This window comes from Puntigrus tetrazona, chromosome 6, assembly GCF_018831695.1.
Source record: "Puntigrus tetrazona isolate hp1 chromosome 6, ASM1883169v1, whole genome shotgun sequence".
NCBI classification, from domain to species: domain Eukaryota; kingdom Metazoa; phylum Chordata; class Actinopteri; order Cypriniformes; family Cyprinidae; genus Puntigrus; species Puntigrus tetrazona.
The window spans coordinates 20,628,015-20,651,091 of NC_056704.1; the positions used below are offsets into that span (position 1 = coordinate 20,628,015).

Genomic DNA, 23,077 nt, shown 5'->3' on the forward strand with positions numbered 1-23,077 from the left:
GCATTGTTTCGCCTGTTTCGTTGTTAGATCGCCCGTGGATTATTGTCTCTGGTTTATCTGGTTTTGACCCTGCCTGTCTTCTGATTCCGTGATTGTTTGCTGCCTGACCTGACCACCGCCTGTCTCTGGATTTTGCTATTGTCTTGCCTCTGATATTCCTGTTCGCCTGTTTGACGCCTGCCTGTTTTGACCATGCCTTCATTTAATAAAAGCCTGCACATGGATCCATACGCCTCAGACCCTTCATACGTGACACTAACCTTCTAAATCTGTTCCTGTGTACTTCCTATGAAATAAATGACCTGACGGTGAGCATTTTCTGGATTTTTTTTTTGGGTGAGCTATTCCTTAAATGTATTGTCATTTTCTCCTCACTTGAGGTGAAGACACGAGGACCTGTTGCAATTTGCATGGGTTTTGCTGTCCTCCAAGTGCCCAACAACCAAAATTGACAATAAATTAGATATGTAACTTAAGGAAACATGGTTAAAACCTTATTTAATGAGCCTGAGAAATGTAGATGAACACCTCAATGCATTAACATGTTCTATTAACATTAGCACTTGCACTGCTGTAATTATACAATTATTATTTTATCCAAGGCACCAATATTAAATACCAAGCATGTGATGTGTGTATGTATTTTATCTCCTAGTGAGCTTAAAATAGCTGTAGAGAGAGAACGACATGGTCCAATTGTCAAAGACTAATGGTAGCGGAAATTTTTCATCTGATAAAATAATATTTTTCAGTTTTGTTTTTGTCCTTGTGTGTGCTTGACATAATGATTTGTGTGTTCTTTTACAACTGGCTCTTATTCCGGCAGGACTTTAATTATTATCCTGTCGGGTTTGATCAGAGCAGTAAGTGTGATCAAAATTGACAGGGTTCAAGCCCTATGTTTAGAAAGGGAAACAGAAATTAATCTGGGTATAATGGAAAGCAGAGTTCACCAAAGGTTTTTTTTCAGTTACACTAACAGTTTTTTATGTAAAAATGAGGTATAATGAGGAACTAATCTGTGCAATAGCTGCACTGCAACCACTGAGCAGGGAAAAGAAATATGCTGCAAAATTGTTTACCTACTTGCATTTATTTTTTTTTAGGCAAATTAAAAAGATAAAATAAAATATAGAATTTTATATAACAGCATAAAATGCATTTTAAAATATTTACCCCCCAAATTAGTGCAATTTATACGTTCATAAAATTTACAATTAATTAATTAATTAAAATTGTACTGCAATTTAGAAATCTTTATAGTTGAACTGAAGTCTAAAGTCTTTCACTACAGAATTTTTATTTCTTTTTTTGAAGGCCAATTATATAATGTAGCATTTAGTTTTTGCTGAAAGTCAGTGTCAAGAATTCGTATTTGGCTTTATCCTTATTCCCCCTATTTCCATAACATTTTCCATTTTCTTAAAGCAACTCTATACAGGCGTAATGCTGCCACAAGAGTTCCTGACTGATGATAGAGGGAGATGTTACTTTGTCAACACATTGCTTAGCATTCAGGCCAAAGAGCACAAATTTAGTTTCATCACATTTAAATGCTTCGCATGGCTTCTAGATCACCGCAGCACTGACTTAATGTTGGCGTTTCTCAAAATTGGCTTTCTTTCAGACACTTTCCTAGAGAGGCCAAGCAAATGAAGTGTTGTGAAAAAATCGTTGATGGACAGTTTTTGCCATTTCATCCAAGGAGTGTTTTGGCCTTTGGTCAGCACTTTTACAATTTCCCTGCTTTTTTTGGTTGTCCAATTAGATGGAACAGTCTGACTGAAGACTGGGTTGTCATAAATGTACATTTTATTACATGGACTTCACAATGCCCCCCAAAAAGCATGACCTTTTTATAAATATCATTCAGATTTATTGATTCAAGGACAGCTCACTGGTCTCTGATCCGATGCTTTATTTGAGAATCCTCACAAAAAAAGAATTGTGCAGTATTTGATGACAAAGGCATTTATATTTGTTGTGAAATTGTAAAAATGTGAAGGATTTGAAGGAATTTTTCCATACTTATTTTTACGGGAGTTTTCAGTTTTTCAGTACACTGTTAAAAGAATCGCAAAAATATGGTACAATACTACATTAAAACGAAGTGAGTTCTTACATGTATTTACTTTTTTTTTTTTTTTTTTACAGAAATGTCAGTGAAATTAACAGATTAGAAAATTACCAGTACATTTACTATGGTGCTCATGCTACGCTTTATAGCCGTAGCAGCAAGTTGAAATCAGGTACTAAAAAGCTGCTACTTACACTTGAAAGAAGGTTTTTCGATTCCGAAAGCTTAGTCAAATGCCCATTGTGGATATTTAATTACTGCCTGACACATTTTATAGTCCAATTGTAGCTCTGCCAAGACATACAGTGCTGAAAGGAAAGATCATTTGCCTCGCCGCTTTCTACACTTGTGCTCATCAATGCATGTCACATCCGAATCTACACTCGTGTACACAATCTGGCGACCGAGAGCCCCATGATTAAATGATATCCACCTTGAGGACAAAATGGACTTATTATATTCTAAAAGGTTTTCATGTATCTTGGCGGTTCAGACTGCAGTCACACTTTGCTATCCATTACATTTTACCTGCGCTCTGCTATCCACGAAGAAGAAAGGCACCAGCGGACGTCAGAGAATATTCAGTTTCATTTGGAACGTGTATCTGTCTACTTACACTTGTCAGTCAACCTTGTTTGTAACCATATTCATGTAAAATAAGCACCCGAATAGTGCAATTGAACCATAATAGCGTCAATGTGTATTTTCATTTTCCGTTTTTGTATCCTGTTAGGTGCACTTACCGTAGATTAGATGAGACCATAGCTATCCAAGTCAAGCTATAAGGAAATCAGTCACATGTGTGTGTGATTTTACTCAGTGTGTAGCAAAAAGCGTGTTTGTTAGTTCAGTACTTTATGTGCATGTCTTATTTTGGTTTTTAGGTAAAATATTCAGTTTAATAGAGCAATGGGTTCCTGTCCTTCTCATAAATCTGAATATTACCCTGTTTATACTTGATGAAAGTGAGCCGTTATGGCCACATTTCTTTGTTTCTTTGCAATATTATTACTCTACAAATTCCCATTCACACGAAATGTCTTTATTTGGAACTGTATGCACTCTCACCTTTCAGCAAACATACACAGAATAGATTTACTTTAATAAGCCCAGTTTGTATTCACAGATACTTTTTTATTTTATTTTCCTTAGCCTTGACATTCAGAGAAACAAGACAGAAGAACTATGAGTGTTATTCCAGATTGCTTGAGGTGCATGACTATTCATTTAGTCTCATACTTTCTTACACCTGGCTATGATCACTTATTTGGACACTCTGTGGGCTGCGGAGCATCACCTTCGCTGTCGTATGCCAAAATATTTATAATAGTGCAGTGTATTAATACATAAACATAGCATTATTAATCAGCAATTATAAGTATTAATATTAGGATTAGAATTTGTCCTTTTGACCTTATCCAATATACCACAACATTATGCTATAAACATAATTTATTCTCCACTATCTTGTGGAATAAATCAACTATTAAAGGATCAGGCATGCGTGACTAAACTATAGCTAATAATTTATTAGATTAATTATAACTGTATTTTGCTCTAATGCCATTTAAATAAAATTGTATTTAAATTTAGATGAACATATAACATGAAGGAATTATTTGTTGTTAATTTTGTTGCAATTTAAAAGCAAGTGTATCATATTATATTTTAAATGAAGGATTATTGCTTTTTTTATTGATTATTATATAGACATTATTGCTTTAATCTTCATTATTTGGCATACTTACAGAGGCCAGATGTTTTTGTAGAAACTATGGTTACCCATGGTATTTTTTTAAATAATGTTCAAAAATCAAAAATTGATATTTTTAAATTTTGTCACGCTCTTTTCAGGCTCTTGTTACGTTTTAGCCGGAAGTGACGCTGTTGTAGGAAGTGTTTAGCGATGCGCGGGAGTTTATTGTTGCTATCAAGAGAGCTAGAGTTCATGTTAATTTTCTCCTTTCATCTAAATCAAAAATTAATAGCAGCACGGAGATTTGCTTAGAATGGCTCATCTAAACGAAGCGGACTTACCGCCGAACCTGTCATGTCTGAAAGTACGTTCTGTTATTCAACTTCGTTTAGTCTGCGGTTGAAAACAAGATTATTCGCTACCGTTGTATTTGCCGCTCAGCTGTGTATGTCAATAGAATTCTGTAATCTCCATTTCTAACGCATCACAGAAAAGATTTTCTTTCACTTCTAGTTTTAATGATATAAAAAAAAACAAATCTATTCACGATGTTTTTATATTCTTGTTTTATGTCCACTGCTTTCCTGATATTGATCAGAATGAGATGCGTTGCGTGGTTTTGTGCATCAATACGCAAGAGTCACGGTGCCGCAGATATAATAGTCATAAATCTGAATATTCCCAGGTTCGTTGTTATTAGACCTTGTGTGTGTGTTTTTTCTGTATCAGAGCATAGACACCCTCCTCCGTTGTCCTATCTGCTTTGAGTTTCTCAACATCACCATGATGACCCCGTGTTCTCATAACTGTACGTATAACTTACTGCTGCGGTTAAGTTTATAAACGTTTGACATGTAACTAACAAAATACATTTTTTTTATTTTTGTTTGTTTGTTTTTGCTGTTCCAACAGTTTGTTCTCTGTGTATACGGAAGTTTCTGTCCTACAAGTTGCTGTGTCCTGTTTGTAACTTGGTGAGTCTCTGGTCAATATAATCATAACGTGACTATTCAACCTTTTTGTTAAATTCCAGTAATAGATTAGCCACAGGATTTTTACACTGGATGTAAATCTCTCTCTGTGTATACACATATGCATACTCAGACACACACATACATTTTCTGCAGACTTTTTTTGTTTTATCAATGTGCAATCAGTTTTTACTTTTATTGTAATCATGCACTTATCAAACGTGAAAGTAAAGATATTTTATTGTTGCAAAAAAAAAAAAAAAAAAAGCTATTTTAAAGGCACTATGTAAAATATTTGTAATACAATATCCAAAAACCACTTGCACAGTATTATTTATTTAATGCAGTCGTGTACTTATGTTATCTGAAAAGCACTGTAGGATTTGCAAATTTCAGTATGTTAGAATGATTTCTGAAGGTACTTGTACTTGTGATACTGAATACTGGCTGCTGAAAATTCAGCTTTGCCTTCACAGAATTAAATTCTATTTCAAAGTATGATCAAATTTTTGATTAAAATGATTTAGCCTTGGGGAGCTTAAGAGAGGATAATAAGAGTTTTTTTGTCAAAAACATTTAAAAATCTTTTTTATTCACTCCTATATTCTGCATATAAACATTGCCGTTGTTGCAGTTTATTGAAATTATTAGGTTTAGAGTTTAGGAAACTTTCCATTAATCTTAATCTCTCTTTGCAGCCATCAACAGAACAAGACCTGAGGAACAACAGATTATTAGATGACTTAGTTCAGAACTTCCAAGCAGCAAGGTAAAATTTATTTCTGTATTAAATGCATGCCATACTTTCTTTTTTTTGCCGGGCCTATAAAGCATGTATTCTGCCTTCTTTGGGGGGTGATTTCTGCAGAAATCTAAAGAGCTTTCTGAAGAGTTCTATGGCTGCAAATTCTGTGTGGGTGTGAATAGCAGATTAATAGAAAGTCAGTGCGGGTTAATTAGTAGTTAGTGATGAGTTTGACCAGGAAAAATAATTAGCTTTAATTTCATGGAAAGTTTTTGATAAAGTCATATTCAAGTTTTATTTGTCTAAGGATTTTGATTTCAAAAGGTAAAGTTGATACTTTTGCTTGTGGAAAGCCTTATGTTATTGGAATATGTTGGTGGATATGACACTGAACAATTATTTTTTAGAAAATGCATGTAAATGTTGATTGTCTGATGACTACCTTTTTTATTTTTATGTCTTTTTTGTAACATTCATTTAAGGTTTAGCTGTAAAGTCCCAGACATTCTGATTGTGACAATATATGTTTTATCACAGTGTTTTTTGGGAATTGCCACCAAATAATGTTTTTCTTTGAAATAAGGTATCAATTTCTATTATGTGCAGCTTAAGCTAAGCTTTTTTTCTAAAGTCTCTGTTTTGCTTTATTTGCACTGAAACGCAACCTCAGCTTTTTTTTTTTTTTCTAAAATCGTGTCCACCATTTTTTTTTTTTTTTTTTTTAAAGGTTTTTGACCTTGAAAATGCCGGAGTAGTTCAAACGATGAAACCGTAGCAAAAGTTATGCATTTTAAAACGTGTAACTAGTGTAAACGGGGCCTAACATTGTTCTAACTTGCCTGAAGGTATCAGAAAATCAGATTAGAATTTTAAAAGATACAGTTGTCTCTTATTATTGGACATCTCCTGACAAACTGAAACGTGCATCATCCTAGCCTGCCATGAGATTCTGGATTTCCTTTAACGATCAAGTGGGATTTAATTTTCAATATTCGGGTCTATATCTTTGGCGTACTCCACCTGCTGCAGGACTCAAGAAGCTGCTCTGCCTTGCTTCTCTTCAAGCAGTCTTAAGTGCTCAGACTGTAAACATACAGTAATACAAAATCTTCAGTTTAAATTAACAAGCGATGTTTGGGTGGGTTTTTTTTTTTAAACATATCTTACGACTTTACCTAGATAGTGAACAGCTAAAGCACACAGTAGATTTTATTTGCGATATTGTTTTTAATTCAGTCTCTCTTGGTGCCATCAATCTCTGTGTTGTGTGCCTAATATAGTGGGTTGGTGGAGTTTCAGATGGCCATCGGGATGAAGAGAGGGTGCCTTATGGGACAGTGTTTTAATTTCCTGTTTTCCTTCAGTGATGATGTCAAAGGCATGTGTCATCTTTTAGTAAAGGACGTTGGGGACATTTATTAAGGCCTTTGATATAGATATAGGATTGCTTTTATTTTTGTTTGCATTTCTTTGGCTAGTTTATCTTGGATAGAATATTTGTTTGTTGGTTATCACATGCATATATAGTATGGATTTTGTAAGAATAAAAGGAACAATTGTAGTTCTGAAATGAACTGAAATTTTAAATCTCATACTGTCCTGCACCAGATGGGAAACTGAATGGATGGGCATGCTAATGAATAGCTTTCTCCCAATAGATAATATAGAGCTGCTTGGTCTCAATGAGTGCAATTAGCCCTGTTTTTCCAGGTCTCATTATGGACTCCTTTGAGCTGTTGCATGCAGACTGTCCTTCTTTTGATGTTCCAAGAGATCCAAAGTTCCTGAAATTTCATGTTCATACAACCTGGGAAAGCTTGTTCTTTTTTTTTGTTTATAGGCTTTTATGATGTTGACCACAGTATTTTTCTTTCTTTCTTTCTTTCTTTCTTTATTTATTTTTTGCAGCTAAAAGCTTGAAAGCTACAGCTACTGAAAAAAACAAACCAAAAAAGTTTATATATCATATATAATTGGTTTAAAGCTCGGAACGATATACTTTTCAATCATGACTATTATTTCCAAAACAGTGTTTTCACCACATTGCCCTGTTTTCTCAGCTGGAACTTGCTGGAGGTTATGTAACGTATTTGGTTCTCTACAGCAATAAATTTCTCATTGTGTTCCTCTTGCCTTACTAGATTCAGAGCAGTGCTTTGGGGAACTGAAAGTAGACAGTATTTTCTGTGGTCTCTGAGGGGGTCCATGAGGGTTTTTTTTTTATGGTCTTGGCTGGGTAGGTAGTTAAGCCTGTAGTTATGAGATTGCAGTTGATTTTTAAAAGCATTACTGAAGAAAGACCAAAAATTAGGACAGTTTATTACTCATTAGGTAAGGGGATCATATAATTTTTCCTAATAATGATTTATCATTTTATTTTTGCATGACGTCTGCTTATAATGTTAGTCAAGGTTTTTTCCCCTCCAAGCAGGATTTAGTTAGTATGATCAGTTCCACTCTCTGTCTGACCCTTTAAAGGGAATGTTTTATTTGTTATTTGCTGCTTTGACTTCAAGACTTCTACAAAGGCCCTTATTATGTGTTACAAGTGCGTTGCACATTATGATTGCATCTGTAGTTCAATAAATTTGATGATCGTTCTTTCTGCTACCAATAAAGTGTAGTACTTTCCGCATCTTTAAATATTTTTCCCTGAATTTTTTTCCCATAATCGGTGCTGAAAACATACATCCTGAATTCCTGCAAACACATTTGTTTATTCATTCAGACTCCAGAGTCATGCTGGGATATTAGATCAACCAAGTGAATTTTTATAAGCCATGGTGCCATTCTGTAAATAGAGCTTTGTGAGCTTGTAAATTTTATCTTTGACTTAATAAGATTGCCCCCCACACACACACACACTTTTATAGGGTGTAACGGGGGAAGATGCTATTTTATGTCCCTTTATATATTTGGTCTGTTTGCTAATAAATCTTTTCTAATAGCATTGACATAAGGGAGAAAACCAACATCACCTTTCAGATATTAATGTAGACCCAAAATGTCACAGCCACATTAACAGTGATTGGGGCACCTTATTTCTTGTTCTTTTTTTTTCTTAAGTGTTTAGTTTTGCGTTTGTGTATGTGGACTAACGGTCAGACAAAGAGAAATAAAAGGTTTCAATATGGAAAGTAGTGTTTGCACACATCATTGACTCCACTTTATGGCTCTGTAATGGCCTTGCAGCCACTCTCTGCGTTTGTTGGCTTTCCACATTTCCACTGGAATTGCGAAACCGACAGGTGCTTGCCTGCATTCACTCTCTCTCGCTTCCTTTTATGTACTCCTTTCTCTTTCTCGCTCCTTCTGCCCTCCTGTCCTCCTCTCAAATTATTTTTCACGATTTCATTTCTCACTCTCCCTCCAAAGGGAAGCAGAGATATTCGAAGGCTCGCACATTGTATAGGGAAGCACAGTTTTGCTATCAAAAACACTTTTGCTGTCACTTCAGTGGATCAAACAGATGCTCTTTTTTGTCCTTGGCCTAGTTTATGTTCTTGAAGTATTTTTTTGTGTCTTTGATATTACAAATGCATGTCTCTCTCTCTTTCTCTCACACACACACCACATGGCTTAAAAGTGTGGAAGCCCCATTTATCTCTGCAGGTCTGCTGGCAAAAAAATGCTCATTTATAATAAGAAATGTTTTACTGTGCACCAGATTATCTTATCAGAATAATTTTTGGGAAAGTATATGTGACTGGACCAATGGCTGCTGGAAAATCAATTTTGTAAAATATACTAAATACAATCTCCTCTCACCAGGCAAAAATTGTGCCACTCAAATTTGGAATCTCCGCCTATTTCACCGGAAACCCCGGTTATGGTGATCAAAGGCAAAGCAGCAAGACAGAAGGGCCTCAGAAATGAAGCAAACACCCTCAGTCATTTTTTCCAGAAGAAGATCCCTGTTACTCCTTCATCAGAGGCCCAAACAAGTCGTAAGCTTCACGTGCCAGTCAAATCAGAATCCATGGAGGTGTGTTTACAGCAGCTAGGTCACGTCAAGCAAGAAAATGTGGAGGCCACAAATGGAGTCGGGGAAGATGAAAAGATGGATATAACTGCATTTCCTTCCACGTCACACAATAAACCACTGGTTAAAGGTGATTGTATTACATACTATTTTTTTTTTTTTTTTTATGTTAGAAATTAACACACATATTATTTATATTACAAGGAACTGGTTTGTCTATTACTCTATTACGTTGTTTGTCCCTTAATGCATTGATATGTTGTCCACTGATGCTTTTTTTTTTTTAGCGCGATGGCACCATTTTAAAATCATCTGTGCATGTTTTCTAGACATTTTAGTAGGAAGGACTGTGCTGGTTATAATACACAATAATTTGTGTGTTGCAGTGGAGTGCCCTGTCTGTGAAGTAGGTGTTCCCGAACAGCACATTAATAAACATCTGGATATGTGCTTGAGCAGAGATGATAAAAAGGAGAGATTGAGAAGGTATAGAGAATATTTGTCATATAATCCGTTTTTAGTGCATCATTGCAAATGATCTGATTGTCTAGAGGAAGCATGCTGTTAGTTGACCTGCTGCTGTTATTCAAAATCAAGTTATTGATATGATATTGTTTACTACATGCAGTATTTCAATGAATACTTAACAACTGACATTTCAGATATAATATATCTTGTTGGTAAAAGTAGTTTCAAAACAATCTAAATCAGGATCAAACAGGCAATGTAGCAAATGCAGACAAAGGGAGTGACGTAATTGGCAAAACATTTCAAATATCTTGAAACACCATTTGTTCAATCAAATAAGTGAAGCATAACTAATTGCTATATATAATTTAATTCACTTTTCTTGAAAGTAGATTGTCCAGATTGTTTGCGCAGATGTCTGACAATCTCGGCTTTCTTAGACCTGTATATTTTTCTGCCTAATCAGAGACCTTTTACAAGCATGTATTATTATTATTTTTTTTTATATTCTTGGATGTGTTGGAGTTAGTTGAATGAAGTTTAACAAATGAACTGATTGTGGCTGAATCAACTTTTTTTGAATAGACTGTTTAAAAATTGTTCTGTGGCGAATAATTATGGTAACTTGAAAAGTAGTGGAAGACTGCTTGTGGTTAAAGAATGGATTGGACTCTAACCCTTAAAAATAACGTTCCTATAGATAATAGCTTGTATTCATCCCTTCCCCCTTTACTGGGCCTCCCCTTTTTCACCTGAGGGACATTCTGAAGGGCCGACATTTTAGTACGTGTCTGATTGACAGAAAGGGTGATTTCATTTACTGGACACCTTGAGGGTAACATGATTAATGAGGGCATGCATCAGCATTTCTGTGGCCTTAAGCCCATCTTGACATACTACCTCTACAGAGATGAATGAATTTTCCACCTTTAAATGATTTTTGTGTAATAGTTTTGGGTCTGGTGCTACACACTCATATCAAACCTTTATTCCTTTAATTTTGTGAAACACAAAAGAAGAGATTTTGGGATATAAACTACATTTTACCACATTAAGACATGGAGGCTTAATTCTTTTGTAATCCACAGAAGAAAAAAAGGTCATAGTGGTTTAGAGTCACATGAGGGCGACGTAATTATAATGTAGTTTTAAAGTTTTGGGTGAACTGTGCTTTTAATCACTACAGCTACTTAACTGTATCGCCTGAAGGCAGTTATAACCAGTTTAATTCAAAAAAGAAGAAATGTTTCTGCATTAGACATTTTTTAATATGTAATATTATCTTTTAGGTTGAGAAATGGCCTGAAAGGCAATACGTCACATTTCATCTAATAAAGTAACTTATGATATGATCCTCCAAAGACCAAGCAATTTACCAATTAAATGGCAATACAGTCAAGCACCAGGATCATGTCATCCTAACAAACCAGACAAGGGCATCTCTCAGAGAATTGACCACAAAACAAGTTGCAGAGCTGTTTATGTCATGCTGAGAAATCCTGATACCAACAGTTTCTTCACCACTTTAGATTCACCTCTGGGAGTGTGTCTAGGAGAAAGCCTTTTCTGAGAAAGGCTAGCATTAAGTCATATAAAAGCCATGGGACAAAACCTGAAATGGTTTGGTAGTACATTTTTTGTCTGATATGAGTTCCTTGTAGGGCTGCATGATTAATTGAAGAAAAAAAAAATCTCGATCTCATTTCTAATTGATGGCGATTCACTTCCATGTATTTCTCTGCACTTAGATTATGCTGCATTCACGCGTCACACTCACACAATAACAAAGGACTATTAGTTCACCAATCAATCATGAATCTCCATCGCTTTTCTCCTCCCTCTCACTACACTATGAAACCCATTCATTTTAATGGCTTGTGCCACCCTAGCATGGCTTGTCGATTCAAAAGAGTTAAAGTTTATTTCCTGCTTCCTGTGTGAAAGGCCCATTTTGTGGATGGTACTCTGACAATTAACACCACTAATCTCTACAGTCATCTTAAGCGTCACTACAAAAAATAGAAGAGCTTTCTCCCTGAAACCTCAAAATGTTAATAGGTTAGTGTTCTTGGCCAAGAACTGTGCTAATTGAAGCAAAAGGCACATGTTCTATTTTAGTTATTTTTATTTATTAATGTTCTCTTACGTTCAGCAATTTATGTTAAAAGCTTTTACATTTCACTTTAAGGGGTCTAGAATGAAAAAGATACTTTTTTTTTTTTACTCAGTGCTTTATTATACTTATTGCTTTTTTGTAATTAAAAGCAATAAATTTGGTTAAAAACTGAAGAGAATTTTGATCTCAATTCCTATGGAGAAAAGTCATGATTTACATTTGAGCAACAATTGTGCAGCCCTAGTTTCTTGGCCTGAAAGCAAAGCACTATGTTTGGCGAAAAATACAACCCAGTACCAGGTAACACCTACTCTGCCACGGTGGCAGTGTTATGTTTGGGGGGATTTCTTTTCAGATGGTGCAACTGGAAAGTTTATTGGCATCAAGGCCAAAATGGATTAAGCTGAATGCATGCAAATCCTTGAGGAGAACCTGTTTCAGTCAGCCAGAGATATGAGTTAGTGTTACTTTCCAGCACCACACTTGCAAAAACTACACTGCAAAACTGAAGTTATGGCTTTGTAGTTATTATTCTAGAGACACTGACTTGAATCCAATTGACAATTTGTTCTATGACCTGAACAGTCACTCTCCATCTAATTTGTCAGACATACTATTTTAAAGAATAGGCTGAATTTAGGCCAATGGACTTTATTACTTGTTGGAAGTTTATTAAAGATACACTAACTTTTGGTTCTCCAGTTTTAAATAATTAAGAACATTATGCATGAGGCTCTGTGTGCTTGAATTTGTGAATGTTGTCTGTTTAAGCAAAGTACACTTTAAAATCTCATAGTTTATTACATTTATTTTAAACGATTGATATATATATTTTTCTATAAATGGCCTTGAGAATTGTATGTATTTGTTTTTCAGTGGTGGAAGGAGAAAGGCGATGCCTAAGCTCTTGTACACTTTGATTACTGTTCCAAAGCTGAAGAAGATGCTTAAAGAGTGTCACCTGTCCGCTCAAGGCAGTAGAGAGCAGCTAGTGCGACGCCACCAGAATTCACCCAAATCTATAACTCCCAGTGTGACGCACTCAACCCCAAATCAGGTATAAAGTCAGAGATCAATAAGTGAATGAATAGATGGTGAAGAGAGAGCTTTATAGGTATTGAATGACATGGTTGAAATGTTTGTTTCAGACATGAATTATGTGAATTAAATGCTGCTGATGAAAGCGTTTGTTAAACGCGACTGTAGGTGGTGGAATGTAATTTATGTGCAAGAGTTAGTCACGCTGTGAGGGACCCTGGCACATAGATGACAGGGCTAGTGGAAAAATACAGTAGTTTCATCCTTCAAGCTTTGTTTGAGTTACTGCTTCCCTTCTCACTGACCCTTTCACAGCTGAATTTATCTCTTTTCATTGAGCTGTCAAAGGTTTTGCAGGAAACATTGTATTTTTCTTTCATTCAGTGTGTTACCATGGTTATTGTTAAAAAACCGGACTTGAGTGTAGATTGTTTTTTTTCCTCTACACTACTTGTGTGGTTCTGTTTTGTCATATACAATGGCAGATTGAATTGATAAATTACAGCATTCAAATTGACTGTGCAGAATGATACGAGAATGAACATCTGCCTGTGTGCTTTAATGGATAGTTTAGAAATAATACAAATAGATACTAGATACTGCTTTATTGAGTTAAGGTTTTTATGTGTTTGGATTAATTATACGTATTTAGTCTTCTTCAGAAAAAGTTCTGTTTCATAGCGAATGTTTTATGCTTTTTCATTTATTGACAGCTGAAGAAATTGCCAAAGAAGTTGAGAACAACGAGAGGTTAAAGAATCAAATGGAGAGTAAACGGAAACCTGTATGTTCTACTGTGGATTGTCATTTCTGAAGTGTACATATAATAAAAACATGCCTACGTGCATGCCTATGTTAAATTTTTTTGATTTACAAAATAAATAGTGACGTTTCAGCTTTTTAAAAGTGCATTCTTGTTGATTTATTTTTTTATAATGCTCTGCGTTTGACAGGTAATCGTCACTACGAAGAATCAGACTGCTGAAGAAATTGAGGAGTTGCACTCAGTGTACCGTAAGTCCTGGCTTGTAAAAATTGGCACTGTATGAAGAATGAGACAGTTGCTCTTGTCAGATAAGAGGACACTCCGTCCTTGCACTGTTGGAAAATAATGTTTGAGTGATGTCACAACAGGGTCAGGTTCATTCTCATGCTTGTCCTGTGTATTATAAAATAAAATTTATGTACTGAACAACTTTACCATCTCCTACCTTAAGGTTGACTGAGCATATGTAAACTGAATATTTTTGTAAATTATTAGGTGAAGATATTAACTCCCCCTGGCAATAACTAAGTTATGACCATTACAAAGTAGTCATTTTAAGCCTTTTATGCAACAGGTCATGTTTCTAAGACTCAGCTAAATTATTGTGTGAATTCAGAAATCATAACTACTATAAAGTATTTTTAGTCTGAGAAATTAGCTAATTTATTTCTTGCTTGTTTTTAAGTTCTAATGCAAAAATATAATTTAAATATGACACTCATCTGACTTATATAAACAGTGGTTAGATTGTCATTTTCACTCTTTAAATAATTCAGAAAATCTGGACTGAAAGAAAATCCTGCTGTTAGTGTCTCATTAGGATACATTTGAAACAGTTTGGAATATTTATCAACTGACAGGCTCTCTTTACAAGATGTGCCAAGTGAGTTGCTATTATATGTTCTTTTAAGTAGTTTTTGGTAAAAATGCTTCAATGAGTTGCTGAGCGGAAAATGGCTGCAAGATTGAAGGTACAGCTGCGATTGTAATCATCAAAAATTCCTTTTCTGATTTGCTTCTTTAATGTAATGCCCATGTATCATCAGTGTGCTCTGCAAGGGCATTTGCAATTTCCGTTTCCACCTCATATATCAGATCTTCTTGTTCAGGTGCGGTTTGGACTCTATGCAGAACTATGGTGCAGGGATTTCTAAACGGAATACAGATTTAACTATGTCTTGAGTGGAGCTGTATGCTTTCGTTTTGAAGTTTGTTTTCTGACGATTTCGATATGCATAATCTCCGTTTGGTTATCTTCAGTAGTTCTCAGCCACAATTTTTTTTCTCAGAAACCTTTGCCTTTTGTGGCTCCAAGTTCACTAAGCAGCTAAGTGCGTGTGTGTGTGAGGGAGAGAAAGAAGAAGGGAGAAGGATCCCTCGAGGGGGTTGGAGGGGAACGGGGTGATCAATACGACAATGCCAACAGGGTCTCGAGATCGATCCCATCTCATTAAATGTTCTGCCTTTGTGACCCAGCTCAAAACGCTTAGACCAAAAAAAAAAAAAAAAAAAAAAAAATTCAGACAATAGGCTCTAAACTTTAAAGATGCTAGCCACTGTTTGATGGACTGCCATGTGATCTTTAAGGGAATCAGCCGATGGCACAAATGAACAGGGTTGGAAGTTTTGTGGTGTTTTAATGGAATGAAATAACTCATTTGAATTTAGTTATTACATACACTTTCTCTTTTGTTGTTTCAAACCTGAATGACTTTCTTTAGATTAATAAGTACTGATGCTTTGACTATAAAATTTGTAATGACGTGTTAGAAATGATAACGGAACTGTTCTTTTTATGTAAACCCAGGACATATCTTGAATTGAAGATGTTCACCAAGTTAAGTGGATGTTCTTTAATTGTTTCTGTTTATGGATGTTTATCCTCAAATGTCCTAATGTTGTGCACTGTTAACTTGAGCTCTAAGGTTTTGCTCAAACCATGTTTCTATTTGACATGAACGGGTTACAGCTGCTGGTCCCAGTGGCGTCTTTGCCATAATAAAACCCACTTACCCTAACAACCTCCTCCCAGAGGCCAGCATTAGAAACAAAGCCATTTAAGGGGGATTGGTGTAATTTTCGCCAAGTGAGAAAACGTGGTCCATATTTGTCACGTTAAATTGACCTAGCAGCAAAAGATGAAAGGCACTGTGCGATTAGAACAGCCAGACTGTGATGTCAGAGACAGGATGTTGAAATATTGATGCGCAGCACGGAGGGAATCTATAAATAGCGGCATGCCGAGATAAACTCTTGATTAATCATCAAAAGGGTTTGATGATTCACCAGCTTCATAGAGTGCCCGATGAATGGGGAAAGACACGAGGTGAATAAGACACATCCCAGGAATCTAGCTTTTCTATACAAAAGTTTCATTCTAAATAATGTACCAAAGTGTGACTATTGGCCATAAACCAATTCTTTAAACAGAATATCATTTTGTTTTTTTTTGGTTTCTGTGGCTGTTGGAAAAACTTGTTGATCAATTGTAGAAAAAAATCATCTGGCTTAGTATAACTGGTTATATAGTCATTTTTACCACGCTTCTGTGTTTTTGTTTTATATATATATATATATATATATATATATATATATATATATATATATATATATATATATATAATTTTTTTTTCAAATTTAACCACTAATTAACTATAGTACATTTTCCATTGTCAAAATTAGTTCTGTTTAATTAAATCCTGACCACAATGACATCTTTTAAGATTTGCTAATTGTTCATTCTTTATGTACTTTTTAGCACAAGGGAAACTTAATTTAAATTGATATTCTGTTGTTTTTGTTTTTTTTTTGGCCTTTGCCCTCTGATTTTACAAATCGACCTGAAGATTCTCACTCTCTTTATTGTTTAAATATAGCGTTTTACCTTTCATATAATCATTTCAACCCAGCCGTCTCCAAGTCTGTCAGAAATAAGGAAATGAAAATGAACAGAGCAGTGATCTGTTTTCTTGTACGTGCGTTTGTAATTTTGGCACATATGTGTTGCATTCAGAGGTTTATTTTGTTGAATGGTTTTGATTCAGAGGCATAGTTAAGTCTGTACACTATAATATTGTTTATAGGTGTGTGTTCTGCAAGTCATTGCATCTGTAATCTTTTTTTTTTTTTTTCTTTGTCGTTATGTGTTTGCTTTATAGATACACAAGAGGTTGTTGGCCATTAACCGGTCATTATCAGATTTGATCCTGCTTTTGTCCTCAGTAAATAACAGATTTCCTTCCCAAGTATTCTGAGTATGACGCAATATGACTTGAGAAAGAAAAATAACATTTAGACACTGAAGTCTTGTAACACTTCACCACCCACTTCTTGGTAATACTTTGAAGATTTCCGTAATGTTCTTTTTGTTCACAGAGTGTTCATATTGTAAATGCTTCTTTGGGGCTTTTTAGTTGTTGTCCTAGCAGATTTACAGCTTCTTCTGCTTATAGAAAGAATGGATAAATTCAAGAACTTGTCTTGTGTTTGATTTCATTCTGTTTTCAGAATTTATAATAGTATTGGCTCTGGAAGAAGGGTCTTGTTTCTTTGTTTAGTGTCCTCAGCATCAGAATAACTTGTACAAGAAGAGACGCGTATCAGATACAGCTGGTGCGTGGCATGGCTTAGGTTAATGCAAAACTGTTTTTATTGGGATATGCAGTTTAAATAGATAAATACTTGTATCGGTTCCACGAATGAAACTGCATTGCAACAGCAGTTGACCACAGGGTAATTCAAAACTACATGTGCGCCTAATATATTAAAAATACAGTATTCTCCCAAATATGTAAAACATTCTTTGAAAAATTAGAGATTTGCATTATTTTTTATGTTCTTAATGATTTAGTTTCCTGAATTATTCACAAATTTAAATAAGGAATAATGGAGCTGATTAGACATCATGTCAGTTTGTATGTTGATCCCAAAGACTAATTCACTGTGTGTTCTGTGGGGAATTTTGAATGCATTTTTCTATAGCTGTTTTCCATTTGCAATATTTTATTTCTAAAGCTTTGACCACATAAAAAGGCAGTAATTGCTCAACAGTTGAATACAGTCAACAAGTCATTATTCCTGAGATGAAAGTTCCCTATTTAGCACTTTAGCGATTAGCCAGCAGTGGTTTGTGAAAAATTACGCTAAATAGACTTTCTAATGGAATTGCCAAAATAGACTGGAGCTGTTGTAGTATGAAGTATGAGAACAGATATCAGGCTACCTTGCCACAAAACCTATGACCAATGCACGCCATGTTCTATTGAGATTAGAAGACACACATTCCAGTGTTTTCAGTGAGTAACAACAGCGAGGCTGAGTTAAGATAACGCTGTATGAGTAATGTTACTCAGTATGCTGTTTTAATGTCTAAAAATGAGGCCTTAAGGCTAAACCTTTGTGAAAATACGTAAAAATCGTGAAATTTGTGAAAATCGTTTTCTTGCAAGCATTACTTTCATTAAACCTTCACTGCATACTAGTCTAAAAGCAAAGATGATTTGATTTTTTTTACACATGTATACTAATGGAAAACGGCATTCTACAAGCTGTTATATATACATGTGATCCATGAATAAAATGCTAATGCTTTCAGTTCAACTTTTTAGGCCTGTTCAGTTATAACAGATACTGGCAATAGAAACAGGATTCATATGCTGTATCGCAAACAGACACCGATGAATGTCAGGGTCTGTGGACATTTAAAAGCAGTGTGTTTCTGTGATAGTGTTATCTCTGTATTTGTTCTCCTGCAGTTCTTCAGTCATCGTCATTTCAGCTGATCTCTTCTTGGGTCTTTGGCTGATGCGATTTTAAAAGCAGGCCATATGACCTTTCATCTGCTTTTGTTGGTTTTCGTCACTACATTTATCATGGTCTGCCTTGTTATGCCAGTGCTTTTAGACAGAGTCATTATTATTTTCCGTTGCAGGATTCATTCTCTGTTAGAAGTGAATGGTAAGATTGAAATATAATCCTCTAACATTTTCAGAACAAGATATATTCAGATTTTTCTTTTATGGCTTTGTTTTTTACTTAATTTATTTTGGTGTAATAATGTAATTTATTATCCAGACATGATTGTTGCATAATGCAGGTTTTAGTATTATTTAGAGGAATATTTCAGGTTAAAAAAGTTAAATAATAAAGTCATCATGAAATAATAATTGACCCTGTGTAATTTATTTACTTACCCTGCACGTTCCTGATTCATCAGTGTACATTATTGGAAAAGGGAGGGGGAAATTCTTATTAATTTTTTATCAAGATGTAATAATATGCTCCGCCTCCTAACACTTTCCTTGAGGCATTCAGGTCTGCTATAGAACGCCCATTGTTCAAGATTCAGTATATGTGATAAGTTATTTTATTGATTTCTTTGTACTTACGGATAAAATGCAGTTTTTTAGTGCAGTACTCTTTACTTCTCTCCCTTTTGATTATTTTTCTTAGGGAAGCAGCATTGTAGCGAATTTTCCCGTTTGATTGCCCAGGTCAGAGGTCGTCTGGAGACATCCAAGAGAGCACCGATCAAACAGGAAGGGGAGAAGTCTACAGAGGAAACGCACTCCAAAGGTCCCATTGTCCTCAGTTTCTCTTCAGATTCTACTTAAAGATAACATAATACTTTATTTTCACATACATGTATTCTTGTTTGAACATTGGTTAAAATTGATAGCCAGGTTGACATTGACATTTTTTTTTCACACATTTGAATAGTTGACATTTAATTATGCTGTAGGATGTCCTATAATCTTAATAATTAATGTCACTGTCATGGAAATGGTTGTTACTACAGTGGCGTTGGACTGAATTGTTAAGAATTTGCTGTAAATTTAATCTACATTCAACTGACATTCAATTCAACTGACAAGTAATTTAAAAATATTTTTCTTTATGTTTTTCCCCCCACATATATTTACTAAAATTCTGAAATCATTCTCTTAGTTTGGTTAGAGCATGTGAAGTACTAGGGTGTTAAAATTACATAAAGCAGGTGTGAATTTGTGAGTTGCTGTGAAAGCCGAGCTTATCAAGGCAACACACAGAATGGTGTGCATGGCAGGATAACAAGGAAAAAGCCATTACTTTCCAAGAAGACAATGCTGTCCATCTAAAGGTTCCCAAAACTCTGTGGACTTGGCTAAATGATTTGTAGACTAAACAGATTTTTTTTGTTTCAAGGAGAAGTGTTACATTTGTCAATAAAGAACTTGCATTCAATAAGAAATTCGATCTCATCTGTGAATCACAATGATGACAGTGTAATGATTAGGGGCTGTTTTGCTGCTTCTGAATCACAATCTTTGATGGAACTATAAATTCTGCATTGTACCAAAAAAGTTTTACAGGGGAATGTTAAGACGTCAGTCTGTAGACTGACACCTTGTGTTAAGTAAGCCCAATGTCAAGCTGAAGACATTTCTGTAATCTAACATTCAATATTGATCCAAAGTTTTTGGAAGCATTTGGTTGCATCATTATTGCTTTTTTGAAAGCAAAGGTTCACATACTTATCAACTTAGGTTAATTCTTAGACCATTTTACTTGATCAAGAAGTAAAAATATGCAATGTTTTGATTAGACTGTTTGTTTAGATTAGGAAATGGATGCAAAAATAAAAAAAACTTCATAAACATTACAAGTCTACCGCCACTGTAGTGACAGAGTTACTATATACAGCATATTACATTCACACACGAATGCATAAGTACTTTTGTGCGCCACCTCAACAATTGCAGTAAATAAGGGCCTGTAGACCCCATCACCTGCTCTGATGATAAGGCACCAGTCTCATGCTATTATCAGCAAAGCATATGTGGACTTCAAAGTCAATAAGCAGTTTGCGGTTTAAAAATATTCAACATGGCTGTCTAGATTGGTTATCTCTCTGTGAGTCGATGCCTTCACAGTTGGTTTAGTTGCAATTGATTTTGGAATTGTCAGTTCTCTAGTAGTGGTTATGTGTAAATCAAGATTTCAGCGGTGTGTTGAACCCTTTTCAAAACTTTGTAGTTGTTCACATTTTATATACTATATATACTTATATATGTGTGTGTATATATATATATATATATATATATATGTATGTATGTATGTGTATGTATGTATGTGTATATATATATATATATATATATAATGTATATGTACATATATAGCACAGTTAGTGTTAGTATGACTCTTGCTGTGACGCATGCTATATAACAGCCAATAGTTGTTTTTTTTTTTGTTTTTGTACTCGCTAAGGCCTATTTTTATTTTATACCCTAGCTGCAAACGGAATACAAAAGAAAATATTAGCATAAAAAAACTTGTCAAGGGGTCTTATTTGACAAGGTTTTTTCACAAAATTGTATTCTAGTGGTGTATTCATAACTGTATTTTTTTTCCTTCCACATCTTTCCATGTATCAGGTTCACAAAACAGCATTCAGAACACTCCCCAGCCTCTCGTTTCTGCAATGCTGAAAATAAAGAGTGAAGAGATGGACAGGGTAATTGAGCTTCCATCAAGATCATCAAGCCCTACAATCAGTGAAGTGTCAGTCAGCAGGTACTTCTGTTTAAAAGCAAACCATTTCCACCCTTGTATTTGGAATCATTTCAGGTGGTCGAAATTTAAAGGCAGAGACAGTTCGTCCCAAATATTAAATAGCCAGTTACAAACCTGTATATTCTTTCTCCTGCAGAACACAAAAGAGGATATTAAAGAATTGTAGTAACAGTTAATTTTAGTAGCAGTAGTAAATATAGACACTTTGCACTTTTTTTTTTCTACCAGTGTTTTTTTTTTGTTGCTAAATACAGTATGGGAGAGTGCTTTATTGCTTTTGTTTCTTTTATTTTATAAGCAAATTTATTCAACAATTATTCCAGTCCCTGATATTTAAATCTGCATTAAGGACCAACAATTTAATAAAAAAACAACACACATTGACAAACATTCACTGTACTCCAGCTTTGATGCATTGTAAATGCATGCACTTTGAAATCGTGTGTTTGCTAATTAACTTTCATGTGCAGAGATTTTGTGGGGAAGTTCTGTCGGCATAGATAGTTATTCATCATATTATTTATTATTTAGGGCAAGTTAAGTCAGAGAAATTTCAGTTGAGAATTTTACTTTTTTTTATGGTCAAGATGCTTGCAAGATGCTGTCTTTTCATATTTCTCTTTGTTATACTTAGAATCCATTAGGTATAGATGTAAATGTGGTCTTGATAACAAGTATGCAGTTAATTTAGCCCCAAAACATCGAATAGATCCTTGGACTTGCTTTGATTTGTTTTGGATTATGTGATGAAATTAATACCATTCAACCGCAAGCGCTTTCAAACCCGAACCTGAGGACAATGTTCCTCTCTGACTTTCTCTAGTCTACTTCAAACATACGCCCATACGTCCCAACTCTAGTATTAAATATCACTGTTATTGGAATCCTGTGATTGAGAACACGTTCAGGTGTGGAAACATTGTAAATCATTTCCAGTGCCCCCACCCCAACGCTCTGTTCCTGACTGTCATGCACAGTTTTTCATTGGCTCCCTTCCTCTCTCTCAGAGCAGATGAGCCAATTTCCTGCTGTTTTTAAAGCAATATTGACAGGTCTTTTGGTCTGCAATCATCCTGTGAGCCGTTAGGTCAAAGTGTGGGATGTTACCTTTGGCAGAAAGGAACCTGTCACTCACTGAAGAAACAGATTCACAGAATTTTTCATTATCTCGCAGGCTTTCACATACTTTGATATTTAGGTGATAGGTGATTTAGGTGAGAGCTTCTTGTTGTTTTTCTCATTAGGATCTATTCAGAGTAATTTTGTTTTTCTTGTTGGGATGCACTGCATTAGCTTTGGTTTTTGAGAACAGCTTCTGTCAAAAGCAAACAAAAAATAGTTTGAGCTCCCAATAAAATTAGCAACGTGAAGGCCTATGCCATCAATCAAATACAAATACTGTAGGAATAAAATGCATTGAAAATACAGCGCATGAAATCATAAAGTATGCAAAATGAGTATTTACCCTATGAAAGCTTAAATGTAATCAGTGGCTGTTGTCCAGTTATAAATGGTCATGCATTTCAGAGCCTAGCTGTAGCACATTTTAGAATTTAAAAAAGGCTTTTTGAGGCAAATCAATTTGGCATTACCTTGAAAATGGTTTTTAGATGCTATCAAGGCTGCCAGTAGCACCCTTAGTATTCCTGTTCCTGAAATGTGCTGTT

At 35.1% G+C, this 23,077-nt stretch overlaps 1 protein-coding gene across 1 annotated transcript in view; it reads left to right on the forward strand.

Moving 5' to 3' along the window:
• Positions 1-3,955: 3,955 nt before the first annotated feature.
• LOC122346811 (E3 ubiquitin-protein ligase RAD18-like) overlaps positions 3,956-23,077 on the forward strand; it is a 29,238-nt gene continuing 10,116 nt past the window's right edge. Inside the window, 12 exon segments of the mRNA XM_043241664.1 lie at positions 3,956-4,137; positions 4,503-4,581; positions 4,686-4,747; positions 5,443-5,513; positions 9,261-9,601; positions 9,858-9,957; positions 12,932-13,056; positions 13,059-13,112; positions 13,807-13,877; positions 14,047-14,107; positions 19,311-19,433; positions 21,272-21,410. Coding sequence (XP_043097599.1) covers positions 4,087-4,137; positions 4,503-4,581; positions 4,686-4,747; positions 5,443-5,513; positions 9,261-9,601; positions 9,858-9,957; positions 12,932-13,056; positions 13,059-13,112; positions 13,807-13,877; positions 14,047-14,107; positions 19,311-19,433; positions 21,272-21,410 — 1,277 coding nt within the window. The 5' untranslated portion in view covers positions 3,956-4,086.